Consider the following 15,324-nt stretch of genomic DNA (forward strand, 5'->3'; position numbering starts at 1 on the left):
TTTTGGTGCGGTGAAGTTGTTTAACCCGTGCCCAAAGCCACAGGGTGACTCAGCTCCAGCTCCTTTCTCCCCCCTGCTCAGGAAGGAGCGAGGTTTGAGCCTGGGACCAGTCCTGAATACCAATTCCTCTCTCTCTCCAGCAGCTCTTGCTGTCACCGACTTTGGCAGGACGAGATGCAAGCGCCCAGCCCGGCCTGGCAGAGCGGGATCTCTCTCAGCACATAGCCCGGGGCAACGGCACGTGCCGGCTGCGGTGACGAGCCAGTCGGCCCCGGGAGAGTCTGCTGAGCGTCCCCCCCACTGGCACAACTCACGCAGCAGCACCCACTCGCTGCACTCCACCCCCCCGACAAACTTTGCAGGGAAGTTAAACATCGCGGGATGCAGCCCCGCACACACCTGCCCAGGGGGCCACGGCCACGGCCACGGCCACCTCCACACCTGATCTCCAACCTCGCACTGACCTTCATCTTTGCACGCACCTCCACCTTCACACCCACCTCCCTCCACCTTCACACCCACTCACCTCCACCTTCACACTTGCCTTCGCACCCACCTTCACCTTCACATCCACCTCTGCCTTTGCACCTCCTCCCACCTTCGCTCCCGACCTCCCTCAGCTGTCGCTCCCGGTGCCCACCCCGTGCCCCCCCGGTGCCCGCGGGGCCGGCAGCCACGGGGAGGGGCAGCGGCAGGGAGAGGGATGCCCCAGGAAATTACCATGTTTCCTAGGAAGTGGCGGAGGGGCCGGGGGCCGCGGCACCGGCCGTCCCGTCCCTCCTCCTCCTCGCCGGGGCTCTCCGGCCCGGGGCTCCCGGCCGGTCCCCGCTCCGCGGGCGGCTCTTCCCGGCGCCGGCGCCTCCGGAGCCGCGGGCGGGGGCGGGCAGCCCCGGCCCCCCCGGCCCCCTCCGCCCGCCGCGCCTCTTCTGGGGGAAAAAAAGAAGAAAAAAAAAAAAAAGAAGGATAAAGAAAGAAAAGACTAAGAAAGAGCGAGCGGGGCGGGGCGGGGGAGGGGAGGGAGGGGGCTGGCGAGGACGGCCCGGGGAGGGCGGGGGGGCCGGGGGCCCGCTTCCCTGTGCCCGCCGACGGGAGCCCCCCGTGCGCTCCCGAGTTGCGGATCCCCCGGGGGTCTCCCTGCGTGCCCCCGCCGGCGGGTGGGAGCGGCCCCTGGCAGGATGGGATGGGATGGCGTAGTGTAGGGAGCGTAAGACCCCCGGAGAAAGAAGCCCTGGGGGGTGGCAGGAGGGGCTGCACTGGGGGTCCTCCCACAACCCCTGCAGTCCCCTGGCCCCCGAGCAGCTCCAGACAGGGCATCCTGGAATACACCAGGAACATGCAGAGCTGCATGTGCATGTGTGTATATAAGTGTGCAGATGTGTTCATACATGTAATGTCTGGGGCCATTTCCTTCTTTTCCAGTCCACCCCAGTCAGGCAGAGTTGGTGTGATCCCCAGCACTGGTCTGCGTCCTGGATGGATCCTGTGGCTCCCAGTTCCCATTCCTGAGTTGCCCCAAAAGTGCAGCAGCAGCACAGTGAGTGTCTCTCGGGGGACTTTGAGCTGTTCCAATGATGGGAAGGACCTACTGAGGAACAGGATCGTGGGATTCAGATCCTGCTGAAGTACAGAACTGTACAAAAACAACCAGCGTAAGAGCCAAAGCCACAGATTTGGTGTCTCCTCAGGCAAAGTGCTGCTCTGCACAGCTCTGCCAGTTTTGGACACAGACAGCTCTCCCAGCCCCAGGCATGGTGGGCACAGACAACTGTCCCATCCTCAGGCACAGTGGGCTCAGGGTTCCCAGCTCTGCCAGCCCCGTTCACGGTGTCCAGCACTCTTAAACCCTCTTACTCAGGCTGGAGTCATTTCCACTGTCATGTTCGTGGGAATGGGCTTGAGGCCGGGGCCAGGGCTGGGAAAGGAGACAGGACTAGGGCGGGTGGGGCGGCCCCGGCGTGGGCCGCAGGCTGCCGGGGCAGTCTCGCTAACGAACATTTGTCCAGGGATCAGTGAGCGGCCAAAGGACAGGCTGTGAAAACAAGCCGAGACGGGAGGAGGTGCAGCTGGGCTGCTGGCGTGTGGGAGGGAGGACGGCGCCAGCGAGGCCTTCGCGTTTGCTTCCCATTTCCTTGGGAGCTGGCGAGAGCCCTCCCGTCACCCACATGGATCACGAGTGCTGCGAGGGCTCAGGCACCAGGGGTTGTGCAGGTGGGCAGAGGCTTGGCCGTGGGGACCGGGCTGGGTCGCTGGGCTGAACTCACACACAGCTCCCTGCAGGGCTGGCCCTTGGCTTCCAGCGTCCTACCCGGGATCCCCAATGCCAACTGGGGCCAACTGGGCAGCTCCTCCTCCCCACCAGCAACCGATTCCTCCTGTAATTGTGTTAGTTCGCTTACCAGCTTCAGGCTTTTTGTGGTTCCTCTGAGAGCAGGGGAGCGTGAGCTCAGGGCTGTGACCTTCTTTAATTGTGTAGTCACCTCTGAAATGAGCCCAAGAACTTGCTTTGGCTCTCGTGCCTCCTGACGGGCACCAGGCTGAGGGCAGGGAGGAAGGCAGTGTGACTGACCGGGTCCTGGCACCAGCACAGTGGATCAATCCCTCTGTGGCACTGGCAAGCAGGAGGGGACAGATGTGGAGCTGAGCCCAGAGGGACCCCATCACCTTGGCACCGAGAGCAGCAGCTCCCCACCTGCACCATGGGGTGCCTTTTGCCAGCTGTGCTGAGCTGGGCCACCCTATGAGGGCACTGAGCATGGCTGGGTCCAGCCCTGCATCCCCCAAAGCATCTCCCCATCCCCTCCTGCCAGCCTCAGACAGTAAGGCTCAGAGCTGGGAGTCAGGCTGTTGCGGAGCAAGCCCACCCAGTAAAAGGCAGAGCTCTTTGGGGCCTCATGGGTGCCCCTTCCACCCTGGGGCCCCTGACCCCATGAGGTCACCCTGCTCTGCTGCTCCTGTTCTCCATGTCCTGTTTGTCCCGAGCAGCTGTTGGGACAGGCTTCATGTGGCCTCCTGCCCTGTCCCTCTGCCGGCACAGAGCCACCATTCAGATCCCCCCCGGGCTCTGCCCGAGGTCACCATTCCTGCATTTTTATTTTTACTTTTCTGCAAAATCAACCCCCTTGGCTCTCTGCATCCCCCCTTGTCTCCCACGAGGCTCCCAGACCCTGTGTCATGAGCTGGCATGCTGCGAGAGGAGCCCGCCTGTCTGGGGGAAGGCAACCCTTGGCGGGGGGAGAGACACTGACTGCAGTGTCGGTCCCAGGGGTCCCCTGGGATGTCACTGGGATGTTGGGCTGGAGGGAGGGTAAGGGCGGTGAGCCCAGCATCAGGGTTGGTCTCTGTGGCTGGGCTCCTGGTGGACCCTATGTCCCCACACCCAGGGTCCTTGCCTGCTGCTGGCCATGCCCTGCAGGGGCTGTGTGAGCTCTGGGGTCCCCGGGTGTCCCCGCTGACTCTGTTTGATGAAGTGGTCAGGGCTGGCGTCAGCAGCGACCCCATGCTGGCCTGGAGCCCTCCCAGCTTCAGGAACAGCTGTGGCTGGGTCACGCTGAGCCTGCAGCTGGGAAAACAACCATGGAGGAGCCCCCACATGTCCCCCAGATGTATTTTTAGATGCTGCTGGGTCAGAGGCTGTCAGGGACATGCAGGTGACAGTGGGCAGCATCAGGCTGGCAGCAGCACCACACATGAGGCAGTGGGCAGGAGCTGCAGCTCCCCACACCTCGATGTTGACAGTGTTTCTCTGAGCTCTAATGAAGTGCCTGCTGGTCTAGGGATGACCACAGTGGCCACAGGTCCTGGTCACAGCCCAGTTCTGTTGGTGACAGTGAACTCGTCCTGGCTGGAAATGGATGTGGGAGGTTTTATTTTGAGCTGTTGACTTTTCTTTCCAAGTTCCCTCCAAACCCATCCGGGCTGCTCTCGCTTTCCTTGCCGAGTCCCCGGGTTTTCCCCGGTGTTTCCCCAGCCCACATGCGCCTGCTGGTGAGCAGCTGGTGAGCAGCAGCAGTGCTGCCTCTGGCACCGGCACACGCCGTCGGGGGAATTCCCGGGGTGATTGTGGCACCGCGGGACACAGGTGTGTCCGGATTTCCTTGCAGATGGAAAACGTGCCTGGATGTCCTTGCTCACCGAAGCAGCACTGCCCCAGCCCAGCCCCTGTGTTCCCTGGGGAATCCTAGCACGTGGCTGCAGGGTGGTTTGGGCCATTGTATCATGGGAGAGATGTGGAAAGAGCTGGGACAGGATGGGGAACCGCCTGCACGTGCCGAGGAGTGTGTGGGGCCACAGGGAACTCTGGCCTGGGGAGCAAGGGGTGTCATGGGGACAGCGGGGAGCGGTGTCCTGATCTGAGCAGGGGACAGTGGCAGCATAGGAAAGAGAATTCCTGCAAGTCCTTGCCCTCCTGGGCTACTGGCTCCCATCTGACCATTCCTTCTGCAGCAGCCAGGGGGGACTGGCCTCTCCCCAGCAGAGGAGCCCTCATGCTCCTGGAATGGGCAGAGAAGCTCAGCAGGAGAAGCCTCTTCCCATCTGAAAGGCTGGGTCAAACAGGGCAGGATTTCACGCTCAGTTCCTTCTGTCATCCCTTGCAGGAAGCACTCCTGGGAGCATCCTGTGTGTCAAACTTTAGATGTGGTTTTGGCTGTTCCTTGCCAAACACGGGAGTGTTTGGTTAGGGTTCGGCTCTTTGCAGGCTTTTTTCAGTTCAACCTCAAAATTTGCTCAATTCCAGGAGGAAGACTTCCTGGTTTTGCTTCCTATCTGTGCTGCTCCCTATAAAATTTCATTTCTCCTCATGGAAGATGTTCTGATTCCTCAGTGCTCCTCCTGAATGTCTTGACTGCTGGTCTGAAGTAGCCCTGTTGAGGTGGGGTGTCACCATGGGAGATTTGGGTGCTCATCCTCTGAAACAAGCCAGACTCAGCAAAGAGCTGGTGATGGGTGACAGGAAGGATCATGGTGCTGTGGACGATGTGAGTGGGGATTTGGCCTTTCACCCTTCAATTCTGCCCTTGCCTGCTTCTTTCTGGGCAAAAGGAGCTCTGGCCAAAAGGAGCTCTGCCCATGGGCTCCTGGCTCCCAGGGATAGATTGGGTTGGCACTGAGGATCACAGCCTGTGGATGGTGGTGGGTGCCTGTGGAACATGGCTCTGCCCAGGACGGTTTGTCCCTCTCTGAAGGCGCCATCCTTGCCATGTCCCTGTTTCCCTGCCCTGGGTCTCAGAGCTGACAGTGACTGCAGTGCCACTTTCCAAAGCTGTAGCCACTCATACAGGCCTGGTGGGCATTTGCTGGGCATCTGCCAGGCAGCCTGCAAGTGACCTCACCAAAAGCTCATGGGAAGAAAGGCAGAGGGGAACCGAGTGCGCTGGTCTCTCCATCCCTGCTCTCCACATGCCGGGTTTCTCCAGCACAGACACTCAGTGCCCTGTGGCCCCATCCCTTGGGGTCTCCTGGGGCTGCAGCACTGGGGGATGGCCGTGCCATGCCAGGGGCTGTGCTTGAGCAATAGCTGCATTTCACAACATCCTTGCTTGGCTCAGGGATGTTGCCTCTGGCAGCCAGGACTTCCCTGGATCCAGCATGAGATCTGCCTGCATCAGCAGCTGCGGGTTTCCTGTGCCTGGACCCCAACAGGAAATGAAAGTAACTGAATCATTTCTTCTTCCCTCACCTCTGTCCTGCAAGGAGAGATCAGCCAGCCCAGCTCTCCCAGCTGAGGGCCACGGGGTTGCTCCCCCCTTGCCCCTACCTGCCTGCACCCAGCTCCTGCTCCTGTCTCCAGCCATTGTGATGAGAGCTATGACCTGTCAGGGCCCCAGAAGTGTTGTCTTTGGGGCTTGATCCTGGAGTGGTGGATGTCTCCTCTTGTGCATGGCTGCTCTGTGCTGGAGCCCTGTGCCAGAGCCTTGGGGTGCAGGAACGTGTCTCTGTCAGGCTCTGCTGCCAAACCCAGCTATGCTCCACTGAGCACCTGCTGCTGCTGCATGCAGGGATTGCTGGCACTGACAGAGAGCTGGAAACTGGGCTGTTGCCTCTCAGTTTCCACTGCCCCTTCCCTGCCTTTGATGAGAGGCACCAGCTGTGCCTCTGGGTACAGGTGCCACGGTGCCAGTGGCACAGAGGAGCAGGGCGGTGGCCGAGCAGGAAGCCCTGTGGATCTGGGGACGCCCCGTCTGGCTCCACACACCTCCCTCTCCAGAGGTTCCCGTTTTGGCAGGGATATAAAGGTGGCGTGGGCAGGGAGAGCACAGCACTGCGGGAAGCCAGGATGGGACTGCAGAGCCTGGCAGTGGCTTGTGGGGCACTGGCCTTATGCCTGGCACTCACCACAGCCACCAACCCCGGCTTTGTGGTGAGGATCACCCAGGCAGGCTTGGACTACGGTGGGTTCTGCTTCTGATTTCTCTCCTTGCAGATGTGCTGGTGGCAGAGGGGTAGAGCTGGGCCCCCTGTGAGAAGTGCAGGGTCCTGGGGCAGGATGGGGCTTCTCAGCCATGGGTGCCCCTGTGGAGAGCACAGGGTCCTGGGTCAGGATGGGAGAATCCTTGGATGGGGTGCCGAATGCGCCATCGCCCAGGGCTTCCCCTTTTACATCCATCTGCCCCCCTCACCCCCCAGCTTGATGGAGCCTCTGCAGAGGGGACTAGATCTGTGGGGTCTTGGAGAGCTGCACGCAGGTGTTGAGGGAGGGGCTGGTCCCATGGCACATGTCTGGGCAGCTGAGCCATGAGCCCTGGAGGAGTGAGCTGTGGAGGAGAGAGGAGGTGGGGAGCTGCAGGGTAGGGAAGTGACAGAGATGGATGGGCCTTGTGCTGGTTTTATGGAGGCAGGCAGAGCCCTGGCTCCAGCAGAGCACAGTTATGGATTGAAATACACTGTGTGAGAAACAGCTCATTTAGCTGGCAGCTCTGCCAGCCGTGCGGGAGAGGACGTGACTCCCCTTCCCAGACAGAGGCAGGGAGGCATCAGCACCCACTGATGCTGTGCTACTCCTTAGGACACAGGCTCCATCCAGCTTTTCCTGCTGGCACTGAGCATGGAGCAGCCTGGAGCCTGGGACCTCCCATGTTCCTCACACAATGCACAGCCTGGAGAGCGAGGACTGGGACCTCTTTCTCCTTTCTGTGGCCACCACCTTGCCCTGGGGCTTGCAAGCAGGACACCAGACAACCTCATCTGGGTGCTCACAGGGCTGACTCTGTAGAAGGAGACTAACTTTAAAGCCCACCTGAGAGGTGGAAAGCATCACCTGGATGATCCTTCCTCTGCATGCCCAAAGTGCGCTCCAGCTCCTGTGGCAGCGGTGGCAGTGATGCTCTCCCCGTGTCCCTGCAGCCCATCAGCATGGAATTGCGATGCTGGAGAAGAAGCTGGCTGAGCTGACGCTGCCAGACATGTCGGGTGACTTTCGTGTCTTGCGTGTGGGAAAGGTGCACTATGAGCTCTCCAGGTGAGCCCTGCCAGCGCCCAACCCAGGTGATGGGCAAGGGGGAGGTGGTGGTGGCAGAGACCTCCTGGAGCAGCAAGGAGCATCCTGTCACCTCCACAGCTCCCTGAGATGTTGGCCCTGTCCCTGGTACAGGCAGAGATGTTCCTGCTTCACCCTCTGCCCGAAGGGAAAAGGGAACTGGGGTGATGGTACTCTGGGTGCGGGTGGAGTTTGTGAAATCGAAATCCTGGTGGTGGAGGTGGCCTTGCCTGTAGGACTAGGGCCCCTCATCTCCACACAGAGGAGGAGCCCAGCCCCTGTGGATATCCCAGCTCCCTGCTGCCTCCACTCCTGCTACACAGGTTTTGGAGCTGCTGCCTGGGTGGCTGCAAGGACCACGTTCCTAAAGGCACCGCTCTGCTCTGTGTGTCCCTGCCAGGCATAGCTTTGCTGCAGCAGAACTGGAGCTGGGGCACTGCAGTGACTCCCCAGCCATGTGCTCCCACCACTGTAACATGACTTTTCTTTTTATTCATTTATTTTTAGACTGCGCCTTCGCAGTTTCCACCTGCCCTACTCACGGATTTCCCCCGTCCCCAACGTGGGCCTGCAGGTTGCCATCTCCAACGCCTTCGCCGAGCTGGATGGGGACTGGCGGGTGAAGATGCTCTTCATGTGCGTGCCCAGCTCCTCCCCTCCCTGCTTGGGTGCTCACTCCGTGTCTCCCTCTCTGGATCTGGACAGGTTTTTCCTCCTCTCCCTCTCCCGTGTGTTTTGGGCAGCTGTCACTTTGCTGCCCCAGATATGACAGATAAAACAGGGTGGGAGGCAGGAACGGGACACATGATGGCAGAGCTGCGCATGGACTCTCAGGTCTCTTTTCCACCTCCCCTACTTGCTCTCACTCTCCTCTATTTAAATGTTACCTCTCCTACTTTATGTGCCAGTGAAATTTGTTTTCTCTGAGTTTAACAACTTTCCCGGTCTCCTCTGGATGCACCATACAAGGAGTCCGAGTTAGATTGATCCATCCCAGAGCTGATTTGAGGTCCCTTCACCAGGCCTTGGCATTGAGAAACATCCCTTTCTCATCCTCCTCTCCCTGCAGCCGGGACCACGGCTCATTTGACCTGAAGGTAGAGAATGTCTACATCAAAATCAGCCTGAGGCTGGGCAGTGACGCCACTGGGAAACCCACCATCAGCACCTCAGACTGCAGCACCCGCATCTCCAAAGTCCGGGTGCTTTTTTCGGGCAAATTTGGGTACGTAACTTCACTGGGAGATCTGGAAGCACTGTGTGTTGGCCCATTTGCTGTGGGAATGTAGCCCTGCCATTGGAATGTGGCCCTGGTGCAAGGAGTAAGACGTTGGCATATCTGAGCTTGCCTGGTCTTAAATCTGGCCTGAATTTCTCCTGCTGTGGCTGCACATTTAAGGGGGTTAGGGGCGGTTAAGGCAGATACCAGACTTTTGTGGTTTACCAGCAGGTCTGTTTGCAAATGTAAACCCTGAGGCAAAGCCAGAAGTCATATTGGTGTGGGAATGATATTCCCAAGGTCCCACATCTCTAGGGTCTCCCTTTTATGGGCACACACTTCTGCAGCAGTCCCTGAGCTAGAGACAGAGCTCCTCTCTGTGTTTCTCTGCAGGTGGCTTTACAACCTCTTCCACAGTGCTATTGAGTCCAAGTTCAAGAAGATTTTGGAGAGTAAGGTATGTGAGCAGTGTAGGGCAGGGCTCTGCGTTTTTCTGATGGTCTTTATCCCTCACTTGTAGCTGATGTGCTGGAAGGATCGAAGCAGATGCAGGGATGTAACTAGAACCAGAGCACAGGACTGTGTTGCCAATTTGGTGAAAACGGGCATTGCAGGCTCCATAGCATCATGTGTCTCAGGCTGAATTTGAAACCTGCAGCCTTTGCCAAAGCCCAATGTAATTGGTTCCTAATTAACAAAGACTTTTCTTTCCATGTGGTCAGTTAATTAGATCTTATGCCTCAGCCAAACTCATTGTAACAGAGGGAACCTGATCAGAGCTGTCCTTTAACCAGCTGTGCTCTGGAGGGCTTTGGGGAGCACTGGGGGGGAAACTCTCATTCCTGGATTTCAGAGACTTGCTGTTTTGTTTTACGGAGGGGGGGTCAGGGAGCCCTGATACCGCCGCCTGGTACAGACACTGACATGCAGGAGACCTGCAACAAGACATGGAAACAAGCTGTTAGCAATAATTACTACAAGGATAACTGGCATGAGTTACAGCCTCCCTGGATGTGAACCTTGTTCAGGAAGGAGGCAGTTGGAGAACAGGCAAATCCCACTCCTGAGGCAGATCCCATCCTGCCCGGGCACTATTCCCAATACCATGCAGTGCCTTTCCCAAGGCCCCTGGGGGCTGGGACAGCAGATGGCCTGGCAGCAGGAGCCACACTGGGACTCAGAGGCCTTTTCTGCTGTTTTGCCCCCTCGAAGGAGGGCAGCTCTGGGACTGTGAGGGGACTCTGCTGCCCTCTCTGCCTCCTCTGGGCACTCTCTGCCCCACACACATTCCTTCGTGTCTTTGTGTGAGTGATGGTGCGAGGGGTGAGGGGCTGGAGAGGGAGTGCACTGCCCTGGAACCCACCCCCCCCGCACAGCTTGGTCCCAACCCAGCCTGGGCAGCCTGTGTCTGCCTCCTGCTCTCACTGCACATACTTGGACACTCCTCGTGCCCACTCCTCGTGCCCCCAATGGTGAGGTACCATTCCCAGGGAGATCCAGCTCACAGGGAAATCCAGGTCTTGGGGAAATCCAGGTCACAGGGAAATCTGGGTTGCAGGGAAATCCTGGTCACTGGGACCAGGGCTGTGTTTGCCTGTTTGCAGCAACGAACGTCCTTGCAGGAAGCAATGGGGCTTTTCCAGCACAGACAAACAAATATCGCTGGGCACAGGGAAGAGCAGCAACCTGCTGTCTCTAAAGCCATGCCCAAGGCTCTGTCCCTCCTCCTCCCTGGCACTGCCCAGCCAGCAGCTTCATCACTGTCAGTGTGGTCACTGCCCCTCCGCAGTGCTGCATCTCGCCATCAGCTCTGTGGGCTCCATGCCTGGTCAGAGATGATGGCTGGATCCTGCTGGTAGTTTCTGTGATAATACAGCAAAAGCACTGGAAGGAGCTTTGCAGATTTTCTCAGCCACCTGCAGGACTGTGCCCCACAGTAAATTTCCTGGATTAAATCCCCACTAATGCCAGGGCTTCAGCTGGGTATGACAGCAGCAAAGGGATGTGCTCTTCTGTCCTGGCACACGGTTGTAGGAGCTCAGGAAAGCTCAGCTACAGTGCAATCAGTGCTTCTGCCCCTGTAGGGTAGGTTAACCCCTTCAGTTGCTCTGCTTTGGCCAAGTCCTGGCAGCTCACGGTTCATTCCTGCACCAGGGAATGGTATAAACCCTGCTTGTATCTTGGACACTTAATTTGCTGTCTGATGAATGGAGACAATCATCACTGTGTACTCTTTTATTTAAGCAGGCTTTGTTAAGGAATAAACCCAGCAGCAGGCAGCAGAGCAGGGAGTGTGGCCTCGGCTCTGAGTGGGGGCTGTGACCTGGCTGCCCCTGCTCAGCTCCGTGGCCTTTCCCTCACACAGGTCTGTGACAGCGTGGCCGAATCTGTGCACAATGAGCTCCAGACATACGTCCGGACCCTGCCAGGTACCAGGGGGCTGCATGGGGGTTTAGGACCAGTTTTTCTTAGCCTTTCCCAGCCATGAGAACAGCATTTTACCTTGTGCCCACTCCCCACCTCCTCGTATTCCTGCATCCAAGCTGGGAGCTGGGGAGGACCTCATCAGCAAAGACATGTCACTGTGCACTTTGTCTGGCTGCGGAGACGCCTCCAGGAGCTGTGCCCCAGGACTGGCAGGGGCTTGGGCTGCCTTAGCTGGGGTACCCAAGCCATTTCTCAGGTCCAGGAGTCCGTTTGCATGGCTGAGAAACAGCCAGGAGGAAAATGGGATTTTTTGCTTCTAAACAGAAGCAAGCACATGTGCAGCTGGTACTGAGCTGATGCACCAGGAAGCCCAGATGCAGCACTGCCTGAATGCCAGTCAGGGTGATCTGCTCTCAGATTTCCCAGCCATCTCCCTCTCGCTCACCTCTCTGCCTTGTGTTCACAGTCACGGCCAAGATAGACGCCAGGACTGGGATTGATTACTCCTTTGTGGCACCCCCACTTGCTACTGCCCAGTCCCTGGACACAGGCCTGAAGGTGAGAGGCTGCCCTGGGGACACTTGATTTGGCCGATGCTGTTGCCACAGGCGGGTGGGTAATGAGGTTTCGGTACCTGCTGCAAACATTGTTTGCCAGCCCGGGTCAGCAGCTGAGCCCCACCACTATTTACCCTCCTTCTCCAACTCTCTCCCTTCTCCCAGGGTGAATTCTACTCCCTGGCCCACCGTTCCACTGTCCCCTTCTCACCACTGCCGCTGTCCTTGCCCTCGGATCACGATCGCATGGTTTACTTCGGGGCCTCCAGCTACTTCTTCAACACAGCCAGCTTCGCCTACCACACGTCCGGGGCACTGGTCTTCGAAATCACGGATGCCATGGTGAGTGGTGCAGGAGGGATAGGGCTGGCCCCAAGCCCCTGGCAGGGATTCCATTTGCTGAGGAGCTCTGGTGGCAGCCAGAGGTCTTGGAGGACCCCCAGTGGAAGAGCTGGGGCTGTGGGATGAGGCCGGGCTGTTGAGCACGGCAGCGCGTGGGGACGGGTGGGCTTGCCAGGGGCTCTGCTGTGCCACATTGCCCCAGCGTGACAGTCTCTCCCTGCAGATCCCGAAGGATGTTGATTTCCACTTGAACACCTCCACCTTCTCAGCCTTTGTTCCTCAGGTGAGCAGTCCAGCCCTGCCTCCCCAGAGCACCTGTACACAGAGGTGTTCTCCCCCAGCAGCTCACGTTTGTGCCACTGTCCCCACTCTCTCCCTGCTTCCATGCAGCTGGAGCAGATGTACCCAAACATGCCAATGAAGCTCAGGCTGTCCACCCCCACTGCCCCGTTCCTGAATGTTGGACCAGGAGGAATATCACTCAAGCCCGTTGTGGATGTCCAGGCTTATGCCATCCTTCCCAACTCCAGCCTGGCTCCTCTCTTCGTCCTCAGCCTGGTGAGTTCATGAACAACCTGCAAATAGTGAGGTAAAGACAGAGTTTGAGTTGTGCTCAGTTCTGTTGCCCAGCTCCTGCCAGGGGAGGTGCCATGTGCTGTCCAGTGCAGTGGGGGTCCCCAACAGAAAAATACCCAAACTGACAAATGCCACATTTAATGCTGGGTGCAAACATGCCCCCGGATGGGCAGCGGTCCCGCTGTGTTTCAGCTGGTCAGAGCTGTTTCCTGGGTGTCTGGTTTGGGGTGAGGTGGGATGGTCACTGCTGGAGCTCTGTGCTCTCTCCCCAGACAGGGAACGTGTCTGCTGTCATCGACGTGAGGTCTGGCCACATAGTTGGGAGCCTGAATGTGGGCAGGTACAGAGGGGAGCGGCCACTGCTGGGCAGGGGGTGACTGGGGGTGTTTCTGTTCTGGGCTCCCAGGGACAGAGAGTGGGTTGGGGAGGTCCCAGGGATGTGAACCTGGTGTGGAGGGAATGAGCTGAGGCTGGAGGGAGCAGGATCTGCATGGCCATCAGTGGGTGGAACTGCTCCCTCCACTGGGACATCCCTGCTCCCTCCTCTGGGACATCCTCCACAGCACCAATTCTGTCCCTGTGCAGGATCAAGCTCTCTCTAAAGGACTCTGTTGTCGGCACTTTCCAGGTAAGTTATCCTTGAGCATGACCAGAGCCCCCAGTATGGAGTTGAGAGCCTGCTAGGGGCCAAGGAGAGAGCTCATTGCCCCTGCCCCACAACACGGGACCTGGGGGTGCACTCAGGACCCCACACTGTTCCTGCCTCAGCCTGCAAGGCTGGGAGAGGATGCAGAGCCAGATCCATTGCTGCTCTCACCCCCGCACTTCCTACCCTGCCAGTGTGGCCAGACAAGGCTGCTGGTCTCTGGCAAAGTGTGTGCTCATCCCGACTCCTCATCCCTTTTTCTTTTCCTAATTATCCTCCAGTGCTTGCACATCTCTTGTCCTGCAGGCTAAAGCTTTTCCTCCCCCTCTCCTCGCTCCCCAGGTGCGACTGCTGCAGTCCATAATGAACATCTTTGCTTCCGATATCCTGCTCCCCCGTCTTAATGGTAAGAACCTGCTGGGGGGAATGGGGGTGCTGGAGCAGCCTCCAGTCCGGTTGCTCCATTCAAGCGGTCCCAGCTCACTAATTAAATCCCTGTTGCCAAGGCTGATCCAGGGGTAAAGCCCACAGAGCGTGCAGGAGGTGGCTGTGAAGCAGCGGGATCCTCTTGCCACTGTGACATGCTCCCAGCAGCACACGCAATGGAAAAAATGAGCCCTATGCATATCTTAATGCTTTCCAGACCCTCTCCCCCACTCCCTGTTTCTCCTGCCTCTCCAGCAATTCGGACCAGAGCGGGGCTGGCGGCTGGAGGGGCCCAGGGGGCTGTCATGGCACAACACACAGCCCCCAGCCCTGCCGTGGAGCTTGGGAGGAATTTCCTTTGCCTGCCCTGCGAGCAGCAGAGGCAAGGAAGGGGCTGGGGGAGGAGGTGGCTGCCTTCTCTTCACGGCCAGTGCTCCCTTCACTCCCCTTCCCATCCCAATGCAGCTATGTGTTGTCTTTTCCAGCCCGGTTAGATGAGGGTTTCCCTCTGCCACTGCCCGACAGGATACGGCTCCTCAATACCTTCGTAAGGTTCCACCAGGTGAGTGAGGGGGAGCACCTGGGCCCAGCTGGGGACCATCCTGCCACCCCTGAGCCCCTGCCAGCCATCACAGCCTCCAAATCCAGTTCCCACAGCCATGCTGGGAGGGAGCAGGCAGGAGGGTGATCCCAACAGCCCAGTGGCAAACCAGAGCCACGCTTTTTCCATCTGCACGGTGGATGCCTGGGCCAGCACCACATCCTTGTCCAGTTCTTGAACCCGGGGTTTCAATTTCCCACGACACTTTTTATAGCATCTTTAGCAGCAGTGTCAGCCCCCAGCCCCCTCCCTGCCCCATGAGCAATGTCTGTTGGGATGCTGTGAGGTGGGACACAGCTGCTCCCTGCAGGGCATGGGAGCCTGTCAGCCCCTGTGGAAGGAGCTGTGCCGGGTCCTGGGGAGCGGAGAGAGCCCCTGTGGTGGGGAGCCTTAGGGAGACCCCAGAGGGGTGTCACCACAGTGGCTGTGAAATGCCTCCAGAGCCTGCCAGGGTGAAAATTAGGCACAGGGGCTGGCAGAGCCATGTGCCAATCCCGTCTCTCTCCTGGAGTATGATGGGTGCTGGGGAGTACAGCTGCCAGGGCTGGTGTCAGTCCAGCACTTTCTCTCTTTTTCCCAGAATTTCCTGCTGCTCGGAGCAGACGTTCATTTCCAACCTAAGGCATGAAGAGAAGGCCATGAGGGAACTCCAGCACCGAAAATACCCCCTTGACTCCTTCACCTTTCCCTGCCCCTGGCCCTGCTGCAGGAGACAAGCACCACTGATCCTGCCAGTGTCCTGCATCACTGCCCTGGCCTGGACTGTGGCCAGGGGCAGCAGCACCCCCAGGGCTGAACCCCCCGTCCCCTCACTGGGGCCTTACCCAGTGCTACTGAGAGCTGAGGGTCCCTTACCCCCAGCCATCCCCTCCCCTCCCTCCCTCCTCATCCCAGGGCCTCTCAGCAGCAATAAAGGCGCTGGCGCCGGGGCCGTGGTGTCAATGTCACTGTCTGTGCTCGGGGCCACAACGGGCTCTCTGCACTGGGCCAGGCGGGAGTGGGAGTGGGAGCGGGACCACTGGGCTCATCTGTTCCCATTGTCACAACCGTGTTGAG

At 58.9% G+C, this 15,324-nt stretch overlaps 1 protein-coding gene across 1 annotated transcript; it reads left to right on the forward strand.

The window, feature by feature from the left end:
• Positions 1–6,241: 6,241 nt before the first annotated feature.
• BPI (bactericidal/permeability-increasing protein) lies at positions 6,242–15,198 on the forward strand. The gene is made up of 15 exons (XM_017822556.1): positions 6,242–6,389; positions 7,342–7,456; positions 7,982–8,110; positions 8,544–8,699; positions 9,087–9,150; positions 11,059–11,122; positions 11,587–11,678; positions 11,843–12,019; positions 12,243–12,302; positions 12,410–12,577; positions 12,868–12,935; positions 13,181–13,223; positions 13,584–13,647; positions 14,153–14,229; positions 14,849–15,198. Exons 1-15 carry the CDS (start codon positions 6,275–6,277, stop codon positions 14,894–14,896), a joined length of 1,440 nt encoding a protein of 479 aa, XP_017678045.1. The 5' UTR covers positions 6,242–6,274; the 3' UTR covers positions 14,897–15,198.
• The last annotated feature ends 126 nt before the right edge of the window (positions 15,199–15,324 follow it).

This window comes from Lepidothrix coronata, unplaced genomic scaffold (assembly GCF_001604755.1).
Source record: "Lepidothrix coronata isolate B3197 unplaced genomic scaffold, Lepidothrix_coronata-1.0 Scaffold99, whole genome shotgun sequence".
Lineage (NCBI taxonomy): Eukaryota > Metazoa > Chordata > Aves > Passeriformes > Pipridae > Lepidothrix > Lepidothrix coronata.

Coding starts and splice junctions, on each gene's coding strand:
- BPI (XM_017822556.1), top strand. CDS start 6,275: ATGGGACTGCAGAGCCTGGCAGTGGCTTGTGGGGCACTGGCCTTATGC. Junction 7,457..7,981: donor GTGCACTATGAGCTCTCCAG/GTGAGCCCTGCC, acceptor ATTTATTTTTAG/ACTGCGCCTTCGCAGTTTCC. Junction 13,224..13,583: donor CTGTTGTCGGCACTTTCCAG/GTAAGTTATCCT, acceptor CTCGCTCCCCAG/GTGCGACTGCTGCAGTCCAT.